Below are 26903 nucleotides of genomic sequence, written 5' to 3' on the forward strand. Positions count from 1 at the left end.
GAATTTATACATCTCACAGAGATTTTTTTTTTGACCTCAAAATATCTTAGCAGCATCAAATCCAAAACTGATGTTATATTTTTAGAAACCTTTATTTTTCTGAAATTGTTATCCAAAAGGAAGTTACCATGCCCAATTAATGCTAAGATTTATGAAGTGAACTCAGTGGTAACAATTTCAAGAACCTTTATTGAAACCAGCATTCAAATAGTATCTCAAGGGTGAAATTCTGTTTCAGCAAAACCAATTTAACAATTTCAAATATATATAAAAACATTTAAAAATTAATCTTGTTAAAGGTAATAATTTCCCCTTCCCCCGTTTTATCTGCTATACTTCATTGCACCAAATAAACAGGGAAGACTTTGTTTAATCATTTGCACCAAAAAAAAAAAAAAAGGAAAATTGCATTTTGACAAGTGCCAAATGTCAGAAATCACATCAGATCAGAGGCTTAATGTGGTATAACTAAGGCTTTCAGTACTACAGTCCACAAACCCAATGTGAATCCCCACCATCTTAAGGTCTCCCGTAGCTTGACTTCACTGGACTAAAAGGCACAGGGGCCGTTACCTATGATAAACGAAGTGATGCAGTACTTTTGGGAAAGTAGAAACAGGCAGTAATCAAGGGTTACTTCCAATCATTTCAGCAGTAGTCTGGCGTGATCAGCCTGAGAAAGATTACATTTCTGGTTCTTGTTTGAGTTGGGCCCAAAAGTGTGAGCTGCTAGTGGAACAGAAGCTACAGAAGCTCCCATGAGAACAGGTCAAAAGTGTACTTCATTTAGAATTTCAACGTAACGAGGTGCTATACAGCATGTTTAATACGAGGCTTTTAAGAGTAGCATCTATTGAGTTTTCAGATACTAAACATAGAAATAAGTACAGTCTGTACTTGTGTGCCAATTTAAAAGCTTTATCAGTATTTAAAAATATACATATATATATATATATATATATATAATATGGTCAAGAAGAGTCTTTACAGTTACTCTTAATAGATGAGTCCTTTAATTTGTTTACAAATAGTATATAAAGGGAGAAATGGATTTGTGGCAGAGCTAAGTCAGACAGAAGCACTGTCCAGTCTAACTTGCTTGACGACCCTGCCACAGCTTGAGCGGACACGGTCCTTACTGACGTCTCCGGGGAAGCAGCAATTGGGGGTGGCAGGAGAGGGCTTCTGACACTCTTATTTACAATCCCATTGAAACCCACTCTCCTTCAAGCCAAACTCAATCCAGTTGTGTACTGCAACCTGATCAAACTAAACACCAAGCAAAACAGATGGCCAAGAACGCTGTCTGTCTCCTCTGCAGCAGGACAACAGAGAACCCAGAGAGTTCTAAAGAAAGCTGTCTTACCAAAGAGTTATGTGCAACCTAGTAACTTCTTACACGTGTGTTTAGAAAGATACGAGCAAGTGTTTCAAGTGGCAGGCACTTGAAATTCTAAGTTTTCTCTGTGAATAAAAAGTGTTTATGGTAACTGGGGGGAAAATGGTATTACTACAATTGGGTAGACAGAAACAGTAGTTGTTGGTTGTTCTATCAATACATACCCACAAAATTAGACAAGTCAATTGCCCTCCCAGAAGCCTGGCTTTCAGGCACATTTTTGTGCAAAAATCCCAGTTAAGCACAAATAACAGTAATTTCTCTCATACTAGCATGTGGCACAGTTCACATTTTCAGAATAACTTCATCTTCCCTGAAACAATATTCAGTCCAGTCTCCAAGCAAACACTGAATTTTATCTTAAGCTCTCTGGCTCTTCTACCTGTGGGCGGTCATCTTCCAGGCGCTGGGCCCTGTCCTGGAGGGCCCCCGTCTGCTCGGCTTCTGGAGGGGTGGGCACCCCTGGGTGCTGCTCAGGGCTGTTAGCTTCCGAGGCATCTTGCCCACCCGACAGGTGCTCCATCTTCTCTAAGTCCTCGATGTGACTGACTGAGCTGGTCTCGCTCACAGCATCTGAACCTCTTAGGGACCTTTTAAAAGGCTTCTGGCCTGGAAGGAAGATCAATGAACGGCACTGAACACTCGGAAAAGGACACCCCTGCAACGGAAGCTGTCTGTGCTCTAAGTGATTGCTTTATTTAATCACAATGGCTTCGGCAGAAACCCCTGGGATCACTGGCTCTGAAGCAGTTAACTGAGGAGGTGAGAAATGAGAGCTGATATGACACTAACACGCCCCCAGTGCCGAGGACTTTGAGGGAACCTCAGTCGGGAAAAGCTCAGGGGAGCGAGCCCCAGGTTAAGCGTGACAGCTGTCCAGACCCTGACTCCCCCGGGGAGTGCCACCCAGGTATTTCCCCAAGGCTTTGAAACGGCTAAAGGGACAGTGACAGCTATCCTTAAATGACGAGAAATAGGACTTTGGGTTAAAGAATCAAGAAAACAGAGGAATGCAGGTAATACCAAACAGGGGTAAAGCGTTACATGATGCAAAGGTCTGTTTTACCAGGGGAAATACAACCAGTTTTCTTCAGTGTTAATGAAGTCAAACACGGAGACGTGACGTACCTGGAAGTCTCTGTTTAGTGCGAGCGCCTGAGGGGGTCTGAGGCGGTGTTACTCCCGAGCCTTGTACTTTGTACACGTATGTGTGTTCCGTGGACTCCAGGGAGCCTGCAGAAAGAGGGGGGCGGGGAGGTGTGGGGGGAAGTCCTGGCGCAGGCGCCCTGGGGGAGGCCCCAGGCCTCCTGACACAGGCCGGGAAGCGACAAAGCCATCTCGCAGCTGTGCCCACGAGTGAGTCCCGGCCCTGCTGGGCTGTTTCAGCCTCGTCTCCCCACATGTCCTGTGTACATGTGAAAACAACCAGACAGCAGTGTGGCCCAAGTGTGCCTGGGGAGCCAGGCCCCGATGGGAAATGTCCTTTAGCAACAAGGAATGGATGCCTCTTTGCTAAAGGCTTGGCGGGTTCAGTGTCAGGTTATCCCTTGCTGTCATATGACAACGTAGTCATCCTTTCCTGGGGAAGGGGCCCCAGGTTCAGGGAATTATTCCACTGGTAGAACAGGAAAGGAGGGGCCTGCAGCTCAGTATCAACTTCCCCAAATCCCAGCAACTGGGAATACTTGCTGGTTGCCTGGTTTGAAATAAAATGGCTCAGTGCTACAGACTATAATCTTTCACTTGCCCCTGGCAAGAGCAGCTCTCTGCTGGGGCAAAACCCTAATGAGGACTGCACAGAATGTTAACACTGAACCCAAACGTCCAAGACACACTGTCTGGAGGACTGAACAGCCGAGCGAACGCGTTCCTGCTGAGGCCAAGAGGAGTCGGCTGTGGGCAACGGGCAGCTGCTTTCGTACTGTTTCAGCTGTCGGGGCAGGAGAGGGAAGATGGCAGAGTCCCAGGGGCAGACACATCTCGCCTCCTCTCACAAGAGTCCCGGCCCAGTGCTCGGTGTAAAGCCTGGGACACGGACAAGGCTCCTCAGCACGAGCGTGGGATCCCAGGGCATCATCTGGCAAAACTCTCCAGATGAAAGAGAGTCCTACCTGCCGTTAGGTTAAAAGTTCTTCCCTTTTGCGAAGCCTGTACTGGAGAAAACCAATTCAGCACGGATCCTACCACGGGGATCTGCCGTAACACCCCCTGCAAAACATAACCGTTGCTCAAGGCCATCCTGTGGAGGCTGGCGCCCAGCCTGAGGCCAGCGGGGGAGCCCACCCTGGAGCCTCACCTCTTCCAGAAGTCGCTCCTCATTTGCCTTCTGCAGTTGAACCTGAGCTTCCTGAATTCCTTTCCGAACCACTTCTGTCATGTTTTCCAGAAGCTGTGTTAAGACCAAGAAAGGCATTATTTGTCTAAGCTTCTTGCTGAAGGCCTAGAACTATTAACATAGCGCTGGGGACATTTTTCAAAAGTATATTAGTAAATGGCACTTTAAAATGTCAGTGTAAAAATAAAACAGAATGTCGAATAGAAGAGGTCAAAATGTTAAAGGAGGCCTAGGCAGACGTACCTTGGTGACCAGCCTCATTTTCCAGGGAACAGCAATAACTGTCCCTGTGATCTGAATGTCATATCAATAGAAAACAGACATGACTCTCAACATTCATGGAGACAGAGGCAGAAGTAATATAGGCGGGTTTGGAAGAAACTTCAAGAAGTCCACCCAAGAATGAATAAGGTTGGCTCCTAGGCTTCATTTCAAACTCCCTTCTCTTCCGCACCCCTACTACCAAAAGTGAATCACATGACACAGGTTTCTGCCTCCTCTCAGACCAGTCTTGCTTTGGTCCCTTTTCTCCCCTTTTGAGTAATTTCTAGTGACTCGCATATCCGGTGTGGAGAGCGTCCTGTAAGTCTGACAGCCTGGTCCTCCGTGCCAACTGGCCAAGAGAAGCAGGTCTATTACTGGCGTAAAGTTCTGTTATCAGAAGCACCATCCCATCCAGCCTCAGGACCAGCTCCCATCAGGAACTCTTCCCTGGCCTTGTGGGGCAGAGGTGAACACATCTTCCTGAATGCACAGCCTCCCCTAACTTCTGTCCACAGCATTTACTACCTCAGTTGCTCACATGCGTCTCTTCCCCGCTCTGGCTTGTGAGTTCACTGAGGGCAGTGACTGCATCACGTCACCGGCATCCCTGATGCCTGCACAATGCCTGGCTCACAGGAAGCCTTTAAAAACTTGGGGAAAGAATGAATGAACAGACACTGCCAAGGGTAGCTTCTTCGTTTGTGACTCCAGCTAATTGCCCAGGGAAAACCCAGAAAGGAATGAGACACTGATTAGTCTTACAGACCCTGGAGTTTTCCTCGATTTCTCGGGCTGTGACTGCAATGGTCTCCACTAGTTCAGAAACATCTATGTCGTCACTCGCCATGCCAATGTAAATACAGCTCTTCATGCTTTTATACTCAGGGCCTGCGGGCAGAAACAACAGACCGACTTGGTTCCCAAGTCCTCAGACACGGGCCACTCCCTGTACAGCAGCGCGACCAGGCACCGAGGAGCCTCCCCGAGGGGGTGAGGACGTGGATCTAATGAGGAGATGGGACCCAGAGAGGCTGCAGAAGGGGCAGAGGGCTCTCTCACCCTGGGAAGATCTAAATAGCTAAGAGAGGCCATTTCCCTTCAAACCAGTTAAAAAACAGCTGTCAAAGTTCACAGTTGACTTTAGAAGGAGTAATTACCCATTTTAAATGTAAGGTCAGATTCCAGTTCATTTAACTTTTTCAGGAGTCCAGCATGGATTTTTTCCCCTTCTGGATCCGATTTCAAACTGCTTTTATCATCATTAGCGTGTTCATACCTATAAACGATATCACATAACAGTACTTCAGGAATCTACAAGATCAAGTGTCTCTTCAGACACAGGATAACAGGTGGAATAGAAGCTACTGGAAGTTACCAAGGGTGTGGAATGAGACAAAGGGCAAAGGAGCCACTCAGAGGGTCTCAAGATCAAACCTTTCCAGAGAGTCCCAAGGGAAGCCCAAGTCTCCAGGGGCATGAAATGTAGAAGGAGGGGCAAGGCTGGGAAGTCCCATCACTTGTATGAGGAACAGGAGGCTTCCCTGATCCAGAGAGGGGACGAAGGGGCCACAGGAGGGACACACACTGAACCAGAGGAACTGGGAACTGGCTTCTCCTTAGTGAGTTGTAGTTCTCTGTACGCACGTCAGTGGTGCACCCAACATAGTTCTCCTAGTTAACTTTCAAGCTGGCACAGAAAGAACACAGCAACTCCTATTTCACTCAGTGCGCGCTGGGCCGCCTGCCCGCTGTGCTCTTGTAAATGCCCAGCACATCTAGATGAACTTTCATCAGACATGAACACTGTCACACCACGTAGTCATCTTAGATTTCTAAGCTGGTTCACAAAATGACCCACCCACGGTCTTTACACCGTACCTGACAACCCCTATTCCAGGCCAGCTTGGGTCATCAACGTATAAGAGACCTGCTGTTCCCGTCACCTCCTGCTTAAACTCCTCTCGCAGCTGCAGCGTACAGGTCAGGACTGGGAGCTTGCTCTGGATGCAGGCTGCGAGCTGATCCACATCCTCTCCCCGAGTTCCTAAAACTGAACACGTGCACAGAATGCGAGGGAAACGCTTAAGGAATGGCTGAAAATGAGGGGGCAGTGCTCCCACTTCTACTGTCAGAAAGTCGGCAGCTCTAGGTACAGCACATTAGCTGAGCTGAGGAGTTAAAAAAAAAAAAAAGCCACTAAACCCAGATATGGAAGAATCAGGTGTTGAAAATTCATATAGCTGGCTGCCCCAGGTGTAGACACATTTTTTCCTTACACCGAAGAATTAGCCTCTCCGATTTAATACACAATGAAATCCTACCATAGAAATCAGATTCTTCTCACAGAAAGACTCTGCTTAAGTCAGGTTATGAACATCATAGCACAGGTTAGAAACAAGGAGGCGACCACACAGTTCTCACTCTACGTTCACATGGAGAGAAAGAGAGGGGTTTCAGGGGGCAAGGGTGGGGGGCAGAAGGGCAGGGTGATGATGGCGACAGTACCAAGTACTTCTGAAGGTCAGAGCCTGAGAGGGCTCAGGGTTCAGGGATCCAAGAGTCTTGGCAACATCACTGCGCCCTCACTTCTGCTGATTCAAACGCTTATGTGATCTAAGCCTCAACGTAGGTGGCCTGGGTATCCACAGCTAGCTTTTCCAGTTTCAGAGGCTAAGCCTCTGGGGCTAGGCCCCCTGCATCGCAGGAGCAGAGACTCCTAGAAGGCCTGGAGGCCACTGGCTATCTTCACGATGGCTTTTCTGTGCAGGACAGTTGCCTGCACTTCACCACTTTGATGTTTTTGATAAAATATCTTTCCAAAAATGTTGAAAACACCTCATGAAAAACCATCAAACATTTTCTGAAAATGTTTAAATCATCTCAGAAAAAAGCACAATCAGATTTTTAAGGCATCTCTTTTCAGCTTATTTTTAAGTGCCTACTATAAAATACGCCAACCACTACCCAAGCCATTTCATATTCACGATCTCACAGTTTAATCTTCACGTCACCACTATGAGGTGGTGGGGAACAGCTCTGGAGATAAGAAACTTCCTCCAGGTCCTACAGGTATGAAATGGCCGAGGGGGGGACAAGAATCCCAGGACTTTGTCATAAAAGTCCATGTGCTTTCAGCTCTATAGTTCTCTAAAATGTCTACAACAGTGGTTCTCGACCTTCACTGGACTACTGTGCCCAGGCTCCACTCCAAGTAAACCCAGTCAGTCAACCAGAATCTCTGCAGGTGGGGCCCAGGCGCTGGGAGTTTTCAGAGCTCCACAGGGATTCTGAAGTCAGTCTGGGCTGAGAACCACTGAACAGAGGGTCACAGGACATCAAAACACAGGAATTTAATTGACTTCAGAGGTCTCTCTTTCTGAGAAGTTACCCCGGAAGGTTAATCTACCTAAACTCAGCCCAAAGGAAAAGGAAAAGGAAAAGCCTCTCCAGGGAGAGAAGAGAATATCACAGCCTGGACTTTGACAGACACAGCACTGGTGCTCCCAGAACAGCGAGGGCGACGCACGAAGACTGGTTACCTGCCGCAGTAGTCAGGGGGCTGAACCGCACGCACGTGCCCTCCACCTCCAGATCCACGACCGTGAGGCCACTCGCGGGCACCAGCTGCTTCAGCTGTTCTCCCAGCTGCAGGGAAAGGGGCAGAATGCACACACTCCCGCAAGGAGGGAATCCAGAGTCTCTGGACCTGCCCTCGTCCGCTCAGCCCAGACCCAAGAGGCTACTGGAGGCTAGTTTCCTTTCACCTTTGATTTTCTTTGAATACTTACGGCACCTTGTTTTTAAAAACCGTAAATTTTACATTTTTTCTTACTAAAAAATATAAGTTCACTATAGAAAGATCTAGGCAATACAGGTAAAGTAAAAAAAAAGAAAATTTACCCACAATACACCACTGAGAGACACCCACTGTTGACATGTGGCATAACCATCCCTCACCCCCTGGATCTTCGGGGTGTATGTGTGTGTGTGTGTGTGTGTCTTCTGTTGTCATAAAACATGACATTCCACATGCTGTGTAGTAATCTGCATTTTTTCACATAATTTACAATGACCGTTTCCCCTCTGCCATAAACATGCAGCTATGTGGTTTATATTGGCAGTTCTGAATGTCACTGTGTGGATGTAGCATAATTTATTCACCAAAACCCCTAGGCTGGGCATGTCCAATGTTTTTTGTTTCGTTTTGTGTCTTTTTAGGCCGAGCCGTGCAGCTTGCAGGACCTTAGTTCCCTGACCACGGATCTAACCCTCGCCCCCTGCAGTGGAAGCGCGGAATCCTAACCACTGGGGGCTTGTCCAATGTTTTGCTAGGATTGGTACTGCTCTGGTGAACATCTTTACATTGTTTAGAATATTCTTTATACTCAAATCCAGGAGGTATGATTTCAGTGTCAAAAAGCAGCCAAAGCATAATGCTCTTGATCCATGTCGCCAGACTGCCAGAGGCGTGCAAGGGTCTGGCTCATGTGCTTCTGGTATCACCAGAGCTCCAAAGTGGCTGCACCGCAGGCCACGTTTTGCATGTTGTTGTTCAGCCTTACACAGCAGCAGGGAAACAGTCCCGTGAGGAACCGGCGGGAACAGTGTTGACAGGATCTGCTGGAAGTCGTGCAGCATGTGGGGCTGTGGTCTGCTTAAGAAGCCCAGGACGAAGCCCCGCGCCTTCACAAGAGGCTCCCCCTGTGGGTTTCTGATTTCCCAGACAGGACCATGTGTTATCCCAACCATCCAGGACGCAGAAGAAAGGGCACGTGACAGCCGTTCTTACCCAGCGGTTCAGTGCGTCGCAGGAGTGCCTCTCCTGGCTGACTGCTGACGGGGCCATGCTGGGCGCTGGGATGGCATTAAGTCCTGGATCTGACACACAACACAGAGAGGGGATTCGCCTCCCAGAAACACAGCTAACTACAAAACACCCCTCCAACCCCGTTTCACTTAGCTCCCAACGTTAACCTGAGAGAAATGTCTCAACCGGAAATCAAATGTGTATCTCACCATGAATGAACAAAATGGCACATACATACGACGGAGTACATACAGCCATAAGAAGTGAGGAAAGTCTGTCACATGCTCAACATAATGTACCCTGAAGGTGTTATCCTAAATGAAATAAGCCAGTCACAAAAAGACAAACACTGTGTGATTCCACTAACATGAGGTAAAGTTGTCTAATTCAGAGAGACAGAGAGTAGAATAGTGGGTGCCAGGGGCTGGGGGAGGGGGGAATGGGAGCTAGTGTTTAATGGGTATGAAGTTTCAGTTTTGCAAGACGAAAAAATTCTGGAGAGCTGTTGTCCAACGATGTGAATATATTTAACACTACTGAACTGTATACTTTAAAATGGTTAAGGTGGTAAATTTATGGGGTTTTTTAACCACAATTAAAATTTTTTAAAAATACATATGTTACAGAGGGTTTAAAGCTTTCACTTTTTTTTCTCATGAAAAATACAACACTTGAATATATTCTCACAAATAGAATTCTTAATTTCATTTAAAAAGTTTTTCTTTCAAGGAATTTTGAGGGAAAATCAAAGCATAAAATTATAAGTTACCAACCAGTCTACCAGCACTGAGCACCGTGCAGGGAAATCAGAGACCCCGCAGCACACAACTGGCCTCCTTTTGTTAAACGGTCGAGGTGCCTGCTTGTGCCAGGCGCTGTGCTGGGCACGGGGTTTTGATATGAGGCAGACAAGGTTTTTGTCAGGGTGGTGCTTACATTCTATTGAAGAAATAGCATAAGGAAATGAAATGAAATCACCATACATTGTTGTTAGGGCCTTGAAAGAAGGCGGGAGCTCTGATATAATGTGAGGGACAGGACAGGCAGGGAGGGCCTCCATGAGGAGGCGGACGCTGCGGAGACCTGAATGGTGAGAAGGAGCCAGAAGAGCGAGGGGGACAGCAGTGTAGCAGTCCTGCTCTGGGAAACGGTGGAGTGTTCTAGAGACTCAGGGAAGACCAGTCTGACTGAAGAACAGTGAGCAAGAAGAGGAAGTCGGAGGGGAAGGCAAGGGCTAGGACCCGCAGGCCTTCCATCTGGAACGGAAGATATGCAGGCTTCTGGGCAGGGAGGTGACAGGATGGGGAGAGCGGACGGGAATGGAGCGTGTGGAATGTGTGGAAGTGAGAGGTCAGGTGAGAGGGGACCGTGGCTGTCAGGTGAAAGACAACAGAGCCCTGGACTGGGTAGGGGGCACTTGGGACATTCTTTAAAGATAGAGAGTCCTAGATCCAGCTTACTGAGTCAAAATACTCAGGAAGGAGGGCCCCCAACTCTATTTTCAAGGGACTCTCTCTCATTCATTCCAGCACTAGTCCAGGGACTGGTGTTTGGAAAACACTGGTTTAATCATAGGAAACTGTCAGGAAAATGCTAAGGCAAATAGGTCTGGAGTTCTTGTGAACATTATTAAATTTTTTCTGAAATGATGATAAGATTCTAGCAATCAAAATATTTTGGATTATTTAGTTAAACTTGAAGTGGTTTAAAATTCAAAGCTCTTAAACACAGATAGAAAAATAACCCCCTTTTTAAAATCACCTACCTGAGCCTGGTAACTCCTGGAAAAATCTGAACACCACCACTGGCGAACTGAGCTCATCCTCCACCTAAAAATGGAATCTGATTATTACCAAGTAACAGTAAATTTCAAACACCTACAAAATCAATCAGTGAGCTTGAAAAACAGGCTACAGACATTGGCACTTAAACACATAAAGGGAATTCCCTGGTGGTCCAGTGGTTAGGACTTGGTGCTTCCACTGCCTGGGCCTGGGTTCAATCCCTGGTCGGGGAACTAACTTCCTGCAAGCCGAAAAACACACACACACACACATACCACCACCACCAACAAAAAACCACATAAAAAAGTTCAAAGGTTAATTTCATTTGCTAGAGAAACAAAAATCAAGGGTTTAGTAAAATTCTTAGACATAAGCCAGTCCCGAGAATACATGGCTGAATTACAACATCTGACACTGGTACCTTGAAAATGAAAAGTGGGAGGAAATTTTAATAATTATGGGTCTAACGTGAAAGATCAAAAAACGCAAGGAAAAAGTGGCACTAGAATCACTGTCGAGCGTCCGAGCTTTCAAGAATCCAGAAGTGACGCCACCTCAAGCAGGACTGACTGGAGCTTTTTCTACTCACCCTCTACTCACCCTGTAAAACTCTCTGAGCAGGATGCAAGTCCTGCTGGCAATGTGGATAACCACAGTCTAGAACTGAAGCTACGTTCTTCTAAATCATTGAAGCGGTACTTATATTCGGGACAGGCATCAGACAATTATCTTCACTAACAGATTTCATAACAGATGAAGACGTCCACTGCATTACGATTGCACAGCACTAGGTTCATGTTCTCCACTGAACGAATGTACAGTGAGCCGTCAGCTTTCCCGTGGGGTCAGGACACAAACGGAGCGGCAATGCCTTTGACAGACTGTGGTATTTGAAGTGGGGGGAGGTGGGAGAAGGGAGAGAAGATCTCTAAGCATTTAACAATTCCAGTACTACAATTCTCATCTTGAAACCATTTCCCAAGGCTCTGCCAGTGATGGCTCACTCGTAGGGCCACAACAGGATGTGCTAACTGCAGAGACAGGAAGTAGCTGGCACAAGATCTTCTCTACTAAGCTTTTCAAAGGAACAGTGGATGTGATTCAGATCAAGCAAGAGGCACATTTGAATCTGCCAATTATTTATTGAGCCAATTCCTGTGCTTTCATAGGTACTATCTCCTTTAACTTTCACATAAACAAATAAATCTGTTAATACCTTTAAAGTTAGAGGGGTTTAATATTTATATAGAACAAAGTAAGCCCAATAAGTAAAGAGGAACAAAGTGACAAAATTCTACACCCATTCCCCTATTCTCAGGATAAGGCAGAATGACTTGAGTGCCAAGACTTCTATAGTGTTTTGTTTATTTCTTTGAGCTCAGTCGTCTCGAATGTCAGCCTGCACAAGAAATCCTGTACAGGGTTATATACATAGAATACTGGTTCCGGCAACATGGTAGACCAAGATAATACGTAAGTCATCAATTCTAAATACCTGAAATGCTTGATTAAATGTCACCGATAACCAAAAGAAGTTCAAACCATTGCTAGGCTCACAAAAAAAGGTGAATCCAGAAAGAAGAGAAAACAGAAAGAATAGTGTAAGCTGAGCTGCAGGGGCTGGGGGGGGGGGGAGCATGGATGGGGCCTGGAACTTCGCTTTAATGTCTAAGGTCATGGGTTTGAAGCCCATGTGAGGGATAGTGCTGAGTTTACATAAAGCCAGGACCCTTGAAAAACACTCTTCATGAAAAGAGAGAAAAACTCCACCCACTGATCGGTAAGAAAGCTTAACTCTGCCTGATGCTCTGTAGAGAGAGAAAAAATTCTCTCATGAGAAATCAAAATGTCAGGCGTGCTCTGCACCTGGGTGTGATGTCCTCTGTTATGTAAGACTCCTAAAGCTGTGAAACCAGCATAAATAAATGCACCTAGGCCAGTCACAGAAGAAAAAAAAATCTAGCTCATAACAGAAAAATTACAACACACACAGGGAGCAAGAGTCAGCAGACACAGCTGAGAGGACAATTTGTGGCCCCAAGAACCGAGACACTGAAACAACCATCGGAACAGACGTCGATCACTGTGTTTAAACAGAAACGAAGGACCAGAAATCATTTTTTTTTTTAAAAAGATGCTTTTTTTATAAAACAGAGAATAACTTGAAAAAGAACTAAAGAGAATATCCTGAAATGAAAAAGAGGTCACTGAAAGTAAAAACGCAGTGAATAGGTTAAACAGCAGATTAGATGCAGCTCCGGAGCAAATTACTGAACTCCAAGAAGGATCTGAAGGGCTACACTAGAAGGCAGCAAAGAGATGGAGGTATCCAAGAGACTGATGGAAGGTGGGATGACAAGGTTCAATATGCAGCTCACTGGGGTTCCAGAAGGTACGACTAGAGAAAGAGGTCATAGCTGAAAAAATGAATTTTACAGGATTAAAAAAAAGAATCCTCAGGTTCAATTAGCACAAGTCCCAAGCAACATTAAAAAAAAAAAAACCCTTACTTAGATATATCATGGTGAAAGTGGCAGTGCACTAAGGACCAAGAAAATCTTAAAAGCCAGCAGAGACGTAAACATGAAACCATGTTAACTGCCCCCCAGAGGTATTTTGGAATTTTCAGGTGTAAGGGTGACAATATTAGAGTTTCCCCTCACATGCTGACTTTAGAATCTACTCCATGTGCTGGATAAGAGTCCCGTGAAACAACAGCCTTATCAGAATGCAGTTGCAGAGGAGACTGAATTGGGCACTGATAAAGCGGGGCACAAGTACCACCCTGGGCCCTGGAAAAGGCCTTGGTGCTGGAGGTGGTGAGCTCGGGCAGTGGGCTTGTGCTTCTGGGATGGGAGAGGCTCCTGAAGGGCCGTCCAGATGGGAAGGAAGAAGGCCATGGACGCCTGGAGAAGGGAGTGGCTGAGCAGCAGAGAAGCTCTTCTGTGATAACCTGGGGTCAAGTCCTGGCTTTGCCACATACTAGTTCTGGGACTCTGGACACACGACTCATCTGAGCCACAGAAATGGAGATAACGCCACTCTACCCCAGAGACTTATTGTGAGGATTTCGGAGTCAGTACCTATGAAAGCACTAGACAAATACTGTGGTGAGGAGCAAAAGACACTTAATAATTACTTCTATTTTATGGTGCCTGACAGTCTTCATTTTGCTTTCCCACGCATTATGTGATATACCCCTCATAACGAGCCTGAGGCAGGAGGAATTCATTCTCCTGTAACTGACCGCAGAGGGATGGTGCACTGACTAAGGTCGCAGGCTTTGAGTGTGCATCCCAGCTCTACCACTGCCTCGCTGGGCAGCCTGGGCACGCACTCAACCTATCTGTGCCTTAGCTTCCTCACTAGTAAAAAGGGAATAACCACTGCGTCCAACTCACAGATTCTATGTATTTATTTACACCCGCATGCCTACTGTACGCCAAGTATCATACTTGGCACAGGACATAAAACCATGAAAAAACAGACAAAAGTCCTTGCCTTTACAAGGCTTCTACAGGGGAAAAACAGACAACAAACAAATACAGACCATGATTTCAGGTAGTAATAAGTTCAATGAAGGAAAAAACCCAGAGCCCAGAGAGTGATGGAAGGTGGTGGGTGTTATTCTAGGTAGGGTCGGGGCTCAGGGAAGGCCTCTCTGAAGAGGTGATATTTGAACTGAGATCTGATGGATAAGAAATCAGTAATGAGAAGAATTAGGGGGAACAGTGTTTTCAGGTACAGGGAACAGCACGTACAAAGGAGACTTGTGAGGGTTAAATGAAATAGGCATGTAAGGGACTTAGTACCACGTATGCTACACAGCAAGCATTTCACAAACAGCAGCTGTGATGATGATGATGATGATGATGATGATGATGGATTACCGACAGGCCACGATGCCTCATGGTGTCTGCCAGTTACTGTACCCCCTACTGAGCAGAGCAGCCACTGGAAGGAGGGAGGGCGCAGGGTTATGCCCGGGCCATATGTGGCCTTACAAAGGCGCTCCGAACCAGCTGGAGATCAGTTAGCACCACCTGCTCCTCCCTGCTTGGAGGAGAATGAGGAAGGAGAGGACATGAAGAGGAGCCCCAGAGGGCTCAGCAAGGGTGGGGCAGGAAGTACACAGGCCCAGCACTGCCTTCACCCCACCAGCGCACTCATTCTAGTCCATAATTTAGGTCTCTCTGTTTGCAGTCAAGGGCGTCCAACCAACATACCTTCACCGACAGCTGAGCTCACAGGCTTAGGAGGTTAACAGAATGAGTCAGTGTCACAGGGCCCCAGTGGTACTGCTGAAATTGGAACCCAAGTCTTCTGACTTACATTCATCCCTCTGCTTCTCCGGAGGGGCCACTGTCCCCTTCCAAGCTAGGACTTGAGTCACCTCAGGTCAGCTGAGTAGCTCCAAGCTCCTACTCAGAAGGCAATGCGAGCAGCCCCCATTCACGCACTTAAACCGAACTGTGTACTAAAGTGGAAATAAACTGCACTCACCTGAACCCCAAATAAACTCAAACATTCGTTTTAAACTTAACTGTATCCTGCAGAATTGTCAAAGAAACACCAGTGACCCTGTTTAAATTAGAATCTGATCTACATATTTTCTGAAATCCTAAAATACAATGAAGCAAAACATGAAAACATTCAAACCTGAACTGATACTTGGTTATCAGACCCCCTAAATCCTCATCTACTTGTCTAGTTACCAGCCTTAGGGCACAATCTCTGACAGATGGTGGTATCTTTCAGGAAGACACCAGGGCAAGAAGAGCAGGGCCGCCCCCTTTTCTCTGCCTTATTCCCCTTCATGCAAATGCCAACTCTGGGGTCAAAGGGTTTCAGAAAGAGTAGCCCAAAGCACTCACAGACAAAATGATTTTTCATCTCAGGAAGATGGGTGTTCTAAAAATCCTTGGGCAGGTGAAATCAATGGTGCTTATTACATCTTTGTGCAATGCTAAATTTTAACAGAATAAAAACTGCAAATGGATTATATGAAAAGCACTGTATGGGTTCAAACAGTATATGGGGCAAATTTCTAGGCCTTCTGCTAACTGCAGAATTAGGTCATCAGTACATGCATGACTCTCTCCTAAAGAATGTGGTTTTACTGGAGCTGCCACAATTCCATGGACATGCATCAAATCTGGAGAAAATCATTCTAAGTCACTGAAGTTAAGAGTTATTTACTTCAAAAAACAGATCAAATTATATACTATACCAAGATTTTGATGTGGTTCACTTTCTTCAAACTTTCTTGCAATCGCTGACTCTGCAAATGACAAAAAAACAGCTTATGTAATTTCATATTAAGAAGCGGTTTTTATGAGGGTCTTTGCAGGTCTGCAAACAAGGATCTCAGGCAGATAAAGCCATCTGCAACTTGATGATTTCTAATTTCGGCTGCCAATTTTTGCATTTAAACATCTGCAAATATTCCCCAATATTTCAGTTACAAGTTACATTTACTGGTTCCAGAAAAGCTTTTTCTAATGAGACATATGTGAATTTGTCATATTAGCAATATAGGTCATTCATTCACTACTGAGTGCAAGGCAACAAAAGCAAAATTAAACAAGCAGACTATGTCAGACTAAAAAGCTTCTGCACAGCAAAGGAAATAATCAACAAAATGAAAAGGGAACCTATGGAATGGGAGAAAATATCTGCAAATCATTTATTTGATAAGGGGTTAATATCCAAAATATACAAACAACTCATACAATTCAACAGCAAAAAACCAAACAATCCAATTAAAAAATGGGCAGAAGATCTGAACAGACATTTTTCCAGACATACAGATGGACAACAGGCACATGTAAAGATGCTCAACTTCGCTAGTCATCAGGGAAATGCACATCAAAAGCACAATGAGATATCACCTCACACCTGTTAGAATGGCTGTCATCAAAAAGACAAGAAATGACAAGTGTTCACAAGAATGTGGAGAAAAAGGAATGCTTGTGAACTGTTGGTTGGAATGTAAATTGTTGCAGCCACTGTGGAAAACATATGGAGCTTCCGCAAAAAATTAAAAATAGAACCACCATATGATCCAGCAAGTCCACGTGGGTTATCTGAACTGAAGAACATGAAAACGCTAATTCGACAAGATATGTTCACTGCAGCATTATTTATGATCACCAAGATACATACGGAAACTTAAGTGTCCATCAAAGGATGAATGGATAAAGGAGATGTGATACACACACACACACACAGACACACAATAGAAAATAATCAGCCATAAAAAAGAATGAAATCTTGTCATTTGCAACAACATGGGTAGACCTTAAGGGCATTATGCTAAGTGAAATAATTCAGACAAAGACAAATACCATATGATTTCACTTACATGTGAAATCTAAAACAAAACAAAACAAAGCTCATAGCTACAGAGAAGACTGGTGGTTGCTAGAGGCGGGGGCTGGGGGTGGGTGGGTGAAAGGGATCAAAAGGTACAAACTGCAGTTATTAAAAATGAGTCATGGGGAATATAGTCAATAATACTGTAGTAACTTTTTTTTTTGGCCACAACTTGCTGCTTGCAGGATCTTAGTTCCCCGACCAGGGATTGAAACCGGGCCCCAGCAGTAGAAGTGCGAAGTCCTAACCACTGGACTACCAGGGAATTCCCAATACTGTAGTAACTTTAATACTGTATTGTATGTTTGAAAGTTGCTAAGAGAATAAATCTTAAAGGTCTTTATCACAAGAAAAGAAAATTTTTTGTAACTATGTGTGGTGATGGATGTTAACTAGACGTATTGTGATCATTTCACAATGCATACAAATATCAGATCATTATGATGTACTCCTGAAACGAATATAATGTTATATATCAATTATACCTCAAAAACAAAAAACAAAAAACAAAATACCAGGGACTTCCCTGGTGGTCCAGTGGTTAAGACTCTGTGCTTCCAATGCAAGGGGTGTGGGTTCAATCCCTGGTCGGGGAACTAAGATTCCACATGCCACATGGCGTGGCCAAGAAAATATTAAAAAACAAAAACAAAAACAGAAAAAAAAACAAAACCAAACTACCGAGTGCAAATGCGTGCAAGGCACAGTACCGATATTGGAAGAGCAAAGGTAAATGAGAGTGCACAGCACCGTTAAGAGCTGGTCAGGAGCACAGGGTCTGGAATAACCACATCTGGGTTCAAAACCTGGCTCTGCCCCTTACCACCTGTGGGACTGTGGGTAAATTACTTATCTGCCACTTACTAGCTATGACCTTGGACAAGTTTTTCAGCCTCTCTGTGCTTCCGTTCCCTCAACTACATAGTGGGGTGACAGTATCTATCCTCCACGAGTTGATATATGTTAGGTGTCTAGAACGTGGCATGCATTACATAAGTGATGACGACTGTCATCATCATTAATATCTCAATCCCAGCTCTCTCATCATTAATGTGGGGACAAAATAATATATACTGCATGGCCTGGGGGTCATTAATTCAACAGATGTTTGAGTGTTGGACACAGGAAAACCCCTCATGAAAACTAATTCTTAATATGTTATCAGTGGACTTCATATTCTGGGGACGCTGTAGGGACCAAATGAGAGCCTGCATCCACGGTGCTGCACAGCGCCTGGCACTGAGTAAATGCTCAGGAACTGCTTCCCACGAAGATGAAGATGAGAAGGGGGAAGAAAAGAAGGAGGATACTGATTTTTGCTCTCAGGGAACACGTGACCTGGTGCGGACTACAAGGCAGGACTGGACACAGGCGACCACACCTGCTAAACCTCCATGCGGTTTTCACATGTGCATTTAGCAGCGGTGAGTCAGCAGCAGAGTCAAGTGCTCAGGAGGGTTTGAGATCCGCCACAGTGTTTGCTGGCAGGAAGATGCCAGAGCTGCAGTGACCTCAAGGGTTTGGTGGCTGATTGTCATCATTATTTTCCTGCGCCCCATAAACCAAAGGGATTTGAGAAACTGTCCCTGGGGTGCCCAAACCTTCCCCAAACTGACTTAGTTACCATGGTGATGAAGGCTTCTCCTTCCAAAGGACCAAACCTCAAGATGTGAGCCAACAGCCCAGTGAGAAAATGTTTTTAAAAATGTGGTGCTTCTGTAAACATAATGAACATAAATCTTAATATTACTTAATGTAAAAATGAAACTACTTCATTTAGAATGTTTCTATTTCATTAGAAACTAATGTTAAAATGAACTATCCTAATATTATAAACCAAAGGACTCCTGCTACAGTAATATGAAAATACTAATTTTTCTTAAGTATAAAAATGACACGAGGAAGTGTCAATTCCAAGAATATATTTAAAACAAAGATTTATTTTTAAAACTATCTGCATACCTTACTATATGACTAGGTGCTGCTATAAGAGCTTTACATGTACGAACTAAGTCCTCATAACAATCTTCCATTACATCATCACCCCTATTCTACAGGTGAGAAATTGGAGGTACAGAAAGGTGACATCATGCTTTAGACTTAGGTAGAACTCAGCTCTCAAACTGTGTAAATATGGCATTTTTTTTGCTTTCTAAACTACAACATAATTATGTATTTTTCACAATTAGAACACCTCAAACAGAGAATTAAAATTGTCCCTAGAGCCTTGCAATTTGGGAGCCCAAGCCAGCATGTGTTAAAAATATCCATGCCAGCCTTACTCCCCCCAACCATCACAATCTTTTACCCTCAAGAGTCGGTCAGTCAAGTGGAACATTTATCCCGGCTTCTGCATTCTTCTCCACTCCTTCGCTGTCACCTTGTGACTTCTTTTCTCCCCCATGCTGACACCGGCATTCATTTTAATCTAATTTCATTTGGACACAAAAGCTGGGACAGCCCCAGCAGTCTCTCCCATAACTTTGAACAAGAAACCTATATATGCAGGGAAATTAGTCTGCTTGCTTATGAGATGGGAAATCCAGACAACAAGGTATTGGGGGGAGGGTAAATCAATGAAGCATTTTTCTGTCTCTGTTTTTGCCATGGAGTATCTGTGACTCATTGGAACTTCAGGTTTCTACTCACCAGCTGACAGGCATGCTTAATCCTCTCCACAATCCCATCAAGTCCCAAGTATTGTAAAGACAACCACAGTGGCAGGGCACGGAGCTTGTCTGTTGGCTTATTTGATGTAAGACCGGCAACTAAAGTCTAAAAAAGCCAATATGGGTTTATTAATCAAAGCCAATGAAATCACATAGCAGAACTAACTAGTTACCATTTACTATGCACTTAGTTTGTGTCAGATGCTATGCAGGCACTTGGCTTGCATTATTCATTTGATCATCAAACAACTCCATGAGGTAAGTATTCTAGGCAACTTAGCTCAGAGACCTTGCTTTGTCTAAGGGTTCATGGCTAAGATGTGGCAAAGCCAGGATGAGAATCCAAATGGGTTCATCCCAGAGCTGGAGCTCTCAGCCTTTCAAGAGGCAGCCCCTCCCAAGGCTGTTCTGAGTATCCTCAAACACCTAGCCATTATCACCTGAGCAAGGTATTAACTGTTTAAGAAGAATCGATGAAAGCTTATTTTGCATGTGCCTATCACTAACTGATCCACTAACAAGAACCACCGCTATGCTTTTAAAAGCTATATCATGTTACAACCTTTTAGACAATGTGGATCAAGAACCTTAAAATACTCTTACTCATTATTAATTCCACTTCTGGGAACCCAGTCTAAGGAATAATTTGAAACACAGAATGATGCTCATTATTTTAGTAACAAAAATTTGAAAACAGCCTAAAAGTTCACAAATGGAGAATGATTAAATAACTGTGGTACTCAAGTGATGGAATACTACACAGTGATAAAAAGTTTTTCATACACATGGGGTAGTATGGGGAGACTAAATGGAAAAATATATATGGCATAGTTTCATTTATGTTAAAAACATTTTTTTCAAAAAAAAAAGTCACAGAGGTAACATTAAGGAAAATGTTCACTTTTTCCTTTTTCTGTATTTTGCCCCCAGACCCAATGATTATTAGCCACTCCCCACTCCCTCCCAGTGAGAGTAAGCTTACCAAGGCAGGATCGTCATGCTTATAAAGCGTCACAGCAGGAACTGCTGGCAAACCCAGCCATGGGCCTGGAGTCAACGTCATGCTGTCACATTTGGTTGCAGCCTACCACAGAGAGAACAACTTCTTGTTAGACTATCAGGATACACTAAACCCAACATCTTTCTCCATTCATAAAAACTGTGAAAAGCCATCAGGGATTAAGTGATGTTAAATTCCTTCTTAAAAACACAGTATTTAGTAAATCAACAACATACCAGCACTGATGAGGAGACATAACCTAGAGCCAATGTTGCCAGATTCACACTGGAAGAAAAAACACAGACCTAAGAACTAATTATTTACTGCTGCTTATTCACTAAGTACATACTTTAAATTAAAAAAATTTTTAAAAGAAGGGCTGTGCTGTTCCACGCTGACATTTACATGTCTTTCAGCTGTGTTGGTAGCTTTTATAACAGCAACATAAAGTGTGGTACATATACAACTTTCAGGAAAACCTGGAAAATGCATTTTAATCAAAATGTATTTCAGGGGGTGACTTCTACTTATTTAGTGTAATGGGTGTCTTATTTTATATTATTTTATATCTTTGGTAGATACCAGTATTATTTCCCAGTCATCATTCTTTCCCAGAGGGACAATATTAAAAAGCAACGCACCATGTATGTGTATGATGTCCTGGAAATGGACTACCTGGGCTGCCCCGCATCCTCTCCCCTCTCTTCTCTTAGCAGCACTCCAATGGCCTTCTGGGAAGCCACCCCAATCTCCTCTATGAGACCACAGCTTCACATATCACCTAAACTATTAAGAGTGTTACACTTCCCTGGCCACAGCAACTGGCTCACTATGAGACTCCTGCTGGGACTTCTGACCCTCTGCACACACCTGGAAAGGTGGCTGGAGTTGCTGCAGCTACTCTGCACCAGAACAGGAAAGGCTATCTACAGACGGAGCCACCACCATGGAGGAACTTCAGCCAAGTGAGCTGGCTGACGTGGTGCCTAAGGCCAATCCTAACACTGGTCTTCTTAGCTATGGGAGCCAATAAAACCTCTTCTTGCTTAAGCCAATTTGGGTAATTTTGTAATGTGCAAGCCAAAGAGCCCTTAGTGATATATGTGACGACAAAGTGAGCGCCTCCTGGGCACTCTGCCAGCCCACCATGCAGCCAAACTCCCCTCCACTCACCCTTTCACGTGGAGCCATATGCCGTACTGCTCACAGAGCTCTTTCAAACGCCCAATCTTATCTGTGTGCCCTACTGCTGCAGTTCCTAGGATAAAACACACAAGAAAGGATACTAAAAGAAACAAATATTTTTTGAGTCTTTGCAGCATGATAAAAGCTTCTATATACATTATCTCCCTATGAGAGAAGTAACATTGTATCTCTGTTTTATTGAGATTTTCTTGGTGGACTGGCTTAAAATCAACTTTTGCAAGCTGGTTATTCAAGTTTTGAAGAGTGTGTATTGTTCACTATATGTATCTATAAAATCAAACTTGTTAACTGTGTTACTTAAATCCTCTATATACTTATTTTCTATTTACTTGGTCTGTTGTTTCATGAGAAATATATTCAAGTCTCCCACCAAGATTGTGGTTTTGTCAATTTATACTTGTATTCTATCAACTTTTCCTTTATATATTTCAAAGTTATATTCATAAGCATTCATACCTGTTATATCTCTGAGTAGATGCCATGAATTATTATTAATATGAAGTCTATTTTATCTCACAGCAACCTTGCTACAGTACTTTTGTTTCGTTAGCATTTGCCCAAGATATCCCTTTTCCACACTTACTTTTTGTCACTTTCTGGGTTATTTTTATTTAGGTGTGCTCTCTATAAAAAATACATAGATGAATTTGTTTTGTTTGTTTTAACCCAATTTGAGAGGTCCTTTGTGTTTGTTTTGTTTTTTGTTTTTTGTTTTTTGCTGCACTGCACGGCTTGCGGGATCTCAGTTCCCTGACCAGGAATTGAACCCGGGCCATGGCAGTGAAAGCGCCGAATCCTAACCACTAGACCACCAGGGAATTCCCGAGAGGTACTTTGTTTTAATGTAGAAAGCATTCTGAAGTCAGTTTAAACATATTACACACTTTAACCCATTCCCTCGGTGATCTGTTTACACTGTAGGCTTTGCTGGGCAGATCCTCCTCACAGAGCCTTTAGTAAAATGCAGAGTCACACATTCTCCCAACTGTCCTAAATTTCCAGTTAGCAGAACCCACCTAACAAGATTTCAAACGCTCACCAACTGCTTCAACAAACACAACTAATACAAGTGCTTCTTTTGCAGCAGTTATGCCAGGAAAAGGGCTGACAACTCCACTCCTCCCCCAACCCAAATTTGTCTCAAATTTTAAAAAAAAAACTAAAATGACACATTTAGTTTAGTTGAAACAAGATCAAAGGCCAACGCATGGGTTGTGTCACATGAGCCATCAAAACATAAAGCATTGTGCCGTGTTTAAGTGACTGGACCACATTCAGATGCTCTTCATTTTTTGGCAACGTCCGCTTGCTAACCACTGAGATGTGCACTCTGGTGACGGCAATGTAGTCACACTGGTAAACCACTCAATCACATGTAAACTGCAGCCTCTCCCATCTATTAAGTGATTGATAGTAGACTGGTTATGTTTCTTTTTAAACATACAATATACTAAGTCAGGCAGGAAGAGGTAGTTTTTCTGCTGGCAACAAGGTGGATATGTGTTTTTTCTGTTTATTATTATTTTTTAAAATAATTAGCTTTACTGATTGAAGTATAATTTACATACAATAGAATCCACTCATTTAAGGGTATGGTTCAATGAATTTTGACAAATACAGTGTGCAACCACCATCACCCCAAAAGTTCCCTCATCCCCCCCTGAAGTTTCACCCTTCTCTCTACTCCTCACTGGCCCCAGACAACTGTGATCTGTTTTCTGTCACTGTAGTTTTATCTTTCTAGAATTTCATATAAATGGATCATACACTATGTAACTTCTTTCATGTTTGGATTTTGGCACTTAGAATGCTTCTGAAATTCATCTGTGTTGATATGCGTGATCAGTAGTTATTTCCATTTATTGCTTAGTATCTCATGATATGTTTATGCTACAATTTGTTTATCCATTCATCAAGGGAAGGGCATCTGGGTTGTTTTCAGTTAGGAATATTGCATCCCTAACTGAAGGGATAGTTCCAGTTACTCTGCATCCTCACCAGTGTTTGGCATTGTATTTTTTTATGTTCTCCATTCTAACAGATATATAGTAGTAGCTCACTGTGGTTTTATTTTGCATTTCTCTAAGCATCTTTTCAAGTGCTTATACGTTCATATATTTTCTTTGGCAAAGTGTCTACTCAAATCTCTTGTTCACTTTAAAAACTGTACTGTTTACCTCCATAATATTGAATTATAAAACTTCCTTATATATTTTGGATATAGTCTTTTGTCAGAAAAATGTTTTGCAAATATTTTCTCCCAGTCTGTTATTTGCCTTTCCATTTTCTTAAGAGGGTCTTTTGGATAGCAAAAGCTTCTTTTTCTTTTCTTAATTGAAGTATAGTTGATTTACAATGTTGTGTTAGTTTCAGGTATACAGCAAAGTTATTCTTTTTCAGATTCTTTTCCATTACAGGTTATTACAAGATACTGAATATAGTTCCCTGGACAGCAAAAGCTTTTAATTTTTTTTTTTAATTTATTTATTTTGGCTGCATTGGGTCTTCATTGCTGCACGCGGGCTTTCTCTAGTTGTGGCGAGTGGAGCTACTCTTTGTTGCGGTGCATGGGCTTCTCATTGCAGTGGCTTCTCTTGTTTTGGAGCACGGGCTCTAGGTACGCGGGCTTCAGTAGTTGCGGCACGTGGGCTCAGTAGTTGTGGCACACGGGCTTAGCTGCTCCGCGGCATGTGGGATCTTCCCGGACCAGGGCTCAAACCCGTGTCTCCTGCACTGGCAGGCGGACTCTCAACCACTGTGCCACCAGGGAAGCCCAAAAGCTTTTAATTTTTGATAAAGTCCAATTTATGGTTCTGCCTTTTGTGTCCTAAGAAATCTCTGTCCTAAGCCAAGGTCATAAAGATCTTCTATATTTTCTCCTAGAAGCTTTATTGCTTTGGCTCTTATGTTTAGACCTATGAACTATTTATAATTAACATCTGCATACAGAATGAGGTAAGGGTTGAGATTCAATTTTTTTCCATATGGATATCCAATTGATTCAAGACCACTGGTGGAAAAGACTATCCTTTTTCTCTTAAATTATATGGCATCTTTGTTAAAAAAAACCAAGTGACTATATTTCTATGAGTGAGTCTGTTCTCTTCAGTTAATCTCACACTCTCTTATTTGTAGCTGTACAGTAAGTCTAAAAGTCAGATAGGATAAGTCTTCCAGTGTTGTTCTTTTTCACAATTATTTTGGCTCTTCTTAGATCCTTTTATGTCCATATAAATTTTAGAATCAGCTCACCAATTTCTATAAGAAATTGGAAGTCTGCTGAGATTCTGATAAGGATTGAGTTGAATCCATAGATTAATTTGGGGAGATTTGACTTAATAATATTGCGTCTTTCAACCCACGCACATGGCATATTGTTCCATTTATTTGGGTCTTCTTGAGTTTCTCTCAGCAACATTCTGTAGTTTTCAGTGTACATATCTTGCATTATTTTGTTCAATTTATCCATAAAGGTTTTTTTCTTGATGCTATTATGAATGGCATTTAAATTTCAATTTCAGTTGTTCATTGCAACCTTGATAGATCTGCTTATTAGTTCCAATGGCTGTTCTTTGTGGTTTCCTTAGGACTTTCTACCTATACAATCATGCCATCTGCAAATAAAGACAGTTCATTCTTCCTTTCCAATCTGTATGTCATTTAATTATTTTTCTTGCCTTACTCCACTGTCTAGAGCTTCAAGTACAATGCTGAATACAATCTGGTGAGCACAGCAGAAAGTGGTAGTTGACCTGCTGTCTCAAAGGCGGACATTTAAATGTGACATTTAAAAATTTAATTTAGGGCTTCCCTGGTGGTGCAGTGGTTAAGAATCCACCTGCCAATGCAGGGAACACGGGTTCGAGCCCTGGGCCAGCAAGATCCCATATGCCGCAGAGCAACTAAGCCCGTGCGCCACAACTACCGAGCCTGCGCTCTAGAGCCCGCGAGCCACAACTACTGAGCCCACGTGCTACAACTACTGAAGCCCGTGCGCCTAGAGCCCGTGCTCTGCAACAAGAGAAGCCACCGCAATGAGAGGCCCATGCATGCAATGAAGAATAGCCCCTGCTCGCTGCAACTAGAGAAAAACCCGCGTGCAGCAACGAAGACCCAACACAGCCAAAAAAAAAAAAAAAAAAAATTTCAATTTAGAAAGGAAGCACATGAAGGAATAGAGAAGCACAACCTAAATGAAAAAGTATATACACACAAACAAGAACTCCCAAAACAAACCAACAATTAAGGGAATCTAATGAGCTAAAACTTTAGTATTGTAATTCTCACCACAGTGCTGATACTGACTTCCTTAAACAAGTGGCACACAAACATTTGTAAGACTTGATCTCTTTTAGGCTAACTACCTAGCCTCTTTCTTGTATGTCCAAAATGGAAGATTCAGGTTCATGATACCTACCAGCATTTGCAACAAGCAACAGGGGCAGTTTTCCTCGTTCTATGTCATCTTTAATCAGTTTCTCCAGGAAGGCAACGTCCTGGGATTGAAAGACAAACCACAAAAACATGAGACAACCAGCATAAAAGCGTATACACTGAAAAATTATAACTTCTAAAAGAAGCAGATGACTCTCAAAATTTAACAAAGCAATTCTTTTCTTGACAATTTTCCTTTTTTCTCCAATCATAGTTGTGAAAATAAAATCGTTTTCCTTGAAGACTAACTAGAAAAATCAGTTAAATGAGATTAAAGTTAGAAACTGCATATACAGAACCAACATTTCTCTAGTTTTAAACATCTACAGTAAAAAAAAGTGTTCTCTCAACCCCCCCCAAAAACAACCAAAAATGTATCTCTGATATTACTCATTGTTGTATCTGAACCAGAAAATCTAACTACCTTGAAAAAGAAATGCAGAACCCTAAAACCTATCCTTTTTGCTTCTGACTTCAGTATGGAAAGGCATATCACTTGCATGTCTAAAAATGAGCAGAATCCAATGCCAAGGATTACAATAATCAAAATCTGCCCATTCATAAATCCAGGCAACAGTGATAACCATTTGAAAGAATGAGCTTTAGAAGGAATTTCTGAGGCTTAACTGG

The 26903-nt window shown here is 43.2% G+C and overlaps 1 protein-coding gene and 1 non-coding gene across 3 annotated transcripts in view; both read right to left on the reverse strand.

Moving 5' to 3' along the window:
• PDXDC1 (pyridoxal dependent decarboxylase domain containing 1) overlaps positions 1–26903 on the reverse strand; it is a 57156-nt gene that overhangs the window by 1863 nt on the left and 28390 nt on the right. Inside the window, exons 8-23 of one of the 2 annotated variants that reach the window (XM_061209933.1) lie at positions 26257–26335; positions 21807–21891; positions 20870–20918; positions 20616–20717; positions 19614–19739; positions 15820–15870; positions 10571–10634; positions 8788–8876; positions 7538–7643; positions 5877–6048; positions 5156–5274; positions 4765–4886; positions 3696–3788; positions 3511–3607; positions 2528–2632; positions 1782–2008 (exon numbers count right to left, since the gene is read on the reverse strand). In XM_061209933.1, the coding sequence (XP_061065916.1) occupies positions 1782–2008; positions 2528–2632; positions 3511–3607; positions 3696–3788; positions 4765–4886; positions 5156–5274; positions 5877–6048; positions 7538–7643; positions 8788–8876; positions 10571–10634; positions 15820–15870; positions 19614–19739; positions 20616–20717; positions 20870–20918; positions 21807–21891; positions 26257–26335 (1686 nt within the window). Of the gene's footprint in view, positions 1–169; positions 2009–2527; positions 2633–3510; positions 3608–3695; positions 3789–4764; positions 4887–5155; positions 5275–5876; positions 6049–7537; positions 7644–8787; positions 8877–10570; positions 10635–15819; positions 15871–19613; positions 19740–20615; positions 20718–20869; positions 20919–21806; positions 21892–26256; positions 26336–26903 lie in introns of those variants that run through there. The other variant, XM_061209934.1, reaches the window with a different exon arrangement.
• On the reverse strand, positions 17158–17229 carry TRNAR-UCU (transfer RNA arginine (anticodon UCU)). The gene has a single exon. It is a non-coding gene; the product is annotated as a tRNA-Arg (tRNA).

Source organism: Eubalaena glacialis, chromosome 13, assembly GCF_028564815.1.
Source record: "Eubalaena glacialis isolate mEubGla1 chromosome 13, mEubGla1.1.hap2.+ XY, whole genome shotgun sequence".
NCBI classification, from domain to species: domain Eukaryota; kingdom Metazoa; phylum Chordata; class Mammalia; order Artiodactyla; family Balaenidae; genus Eubalaena; species Eubalaena glacialis.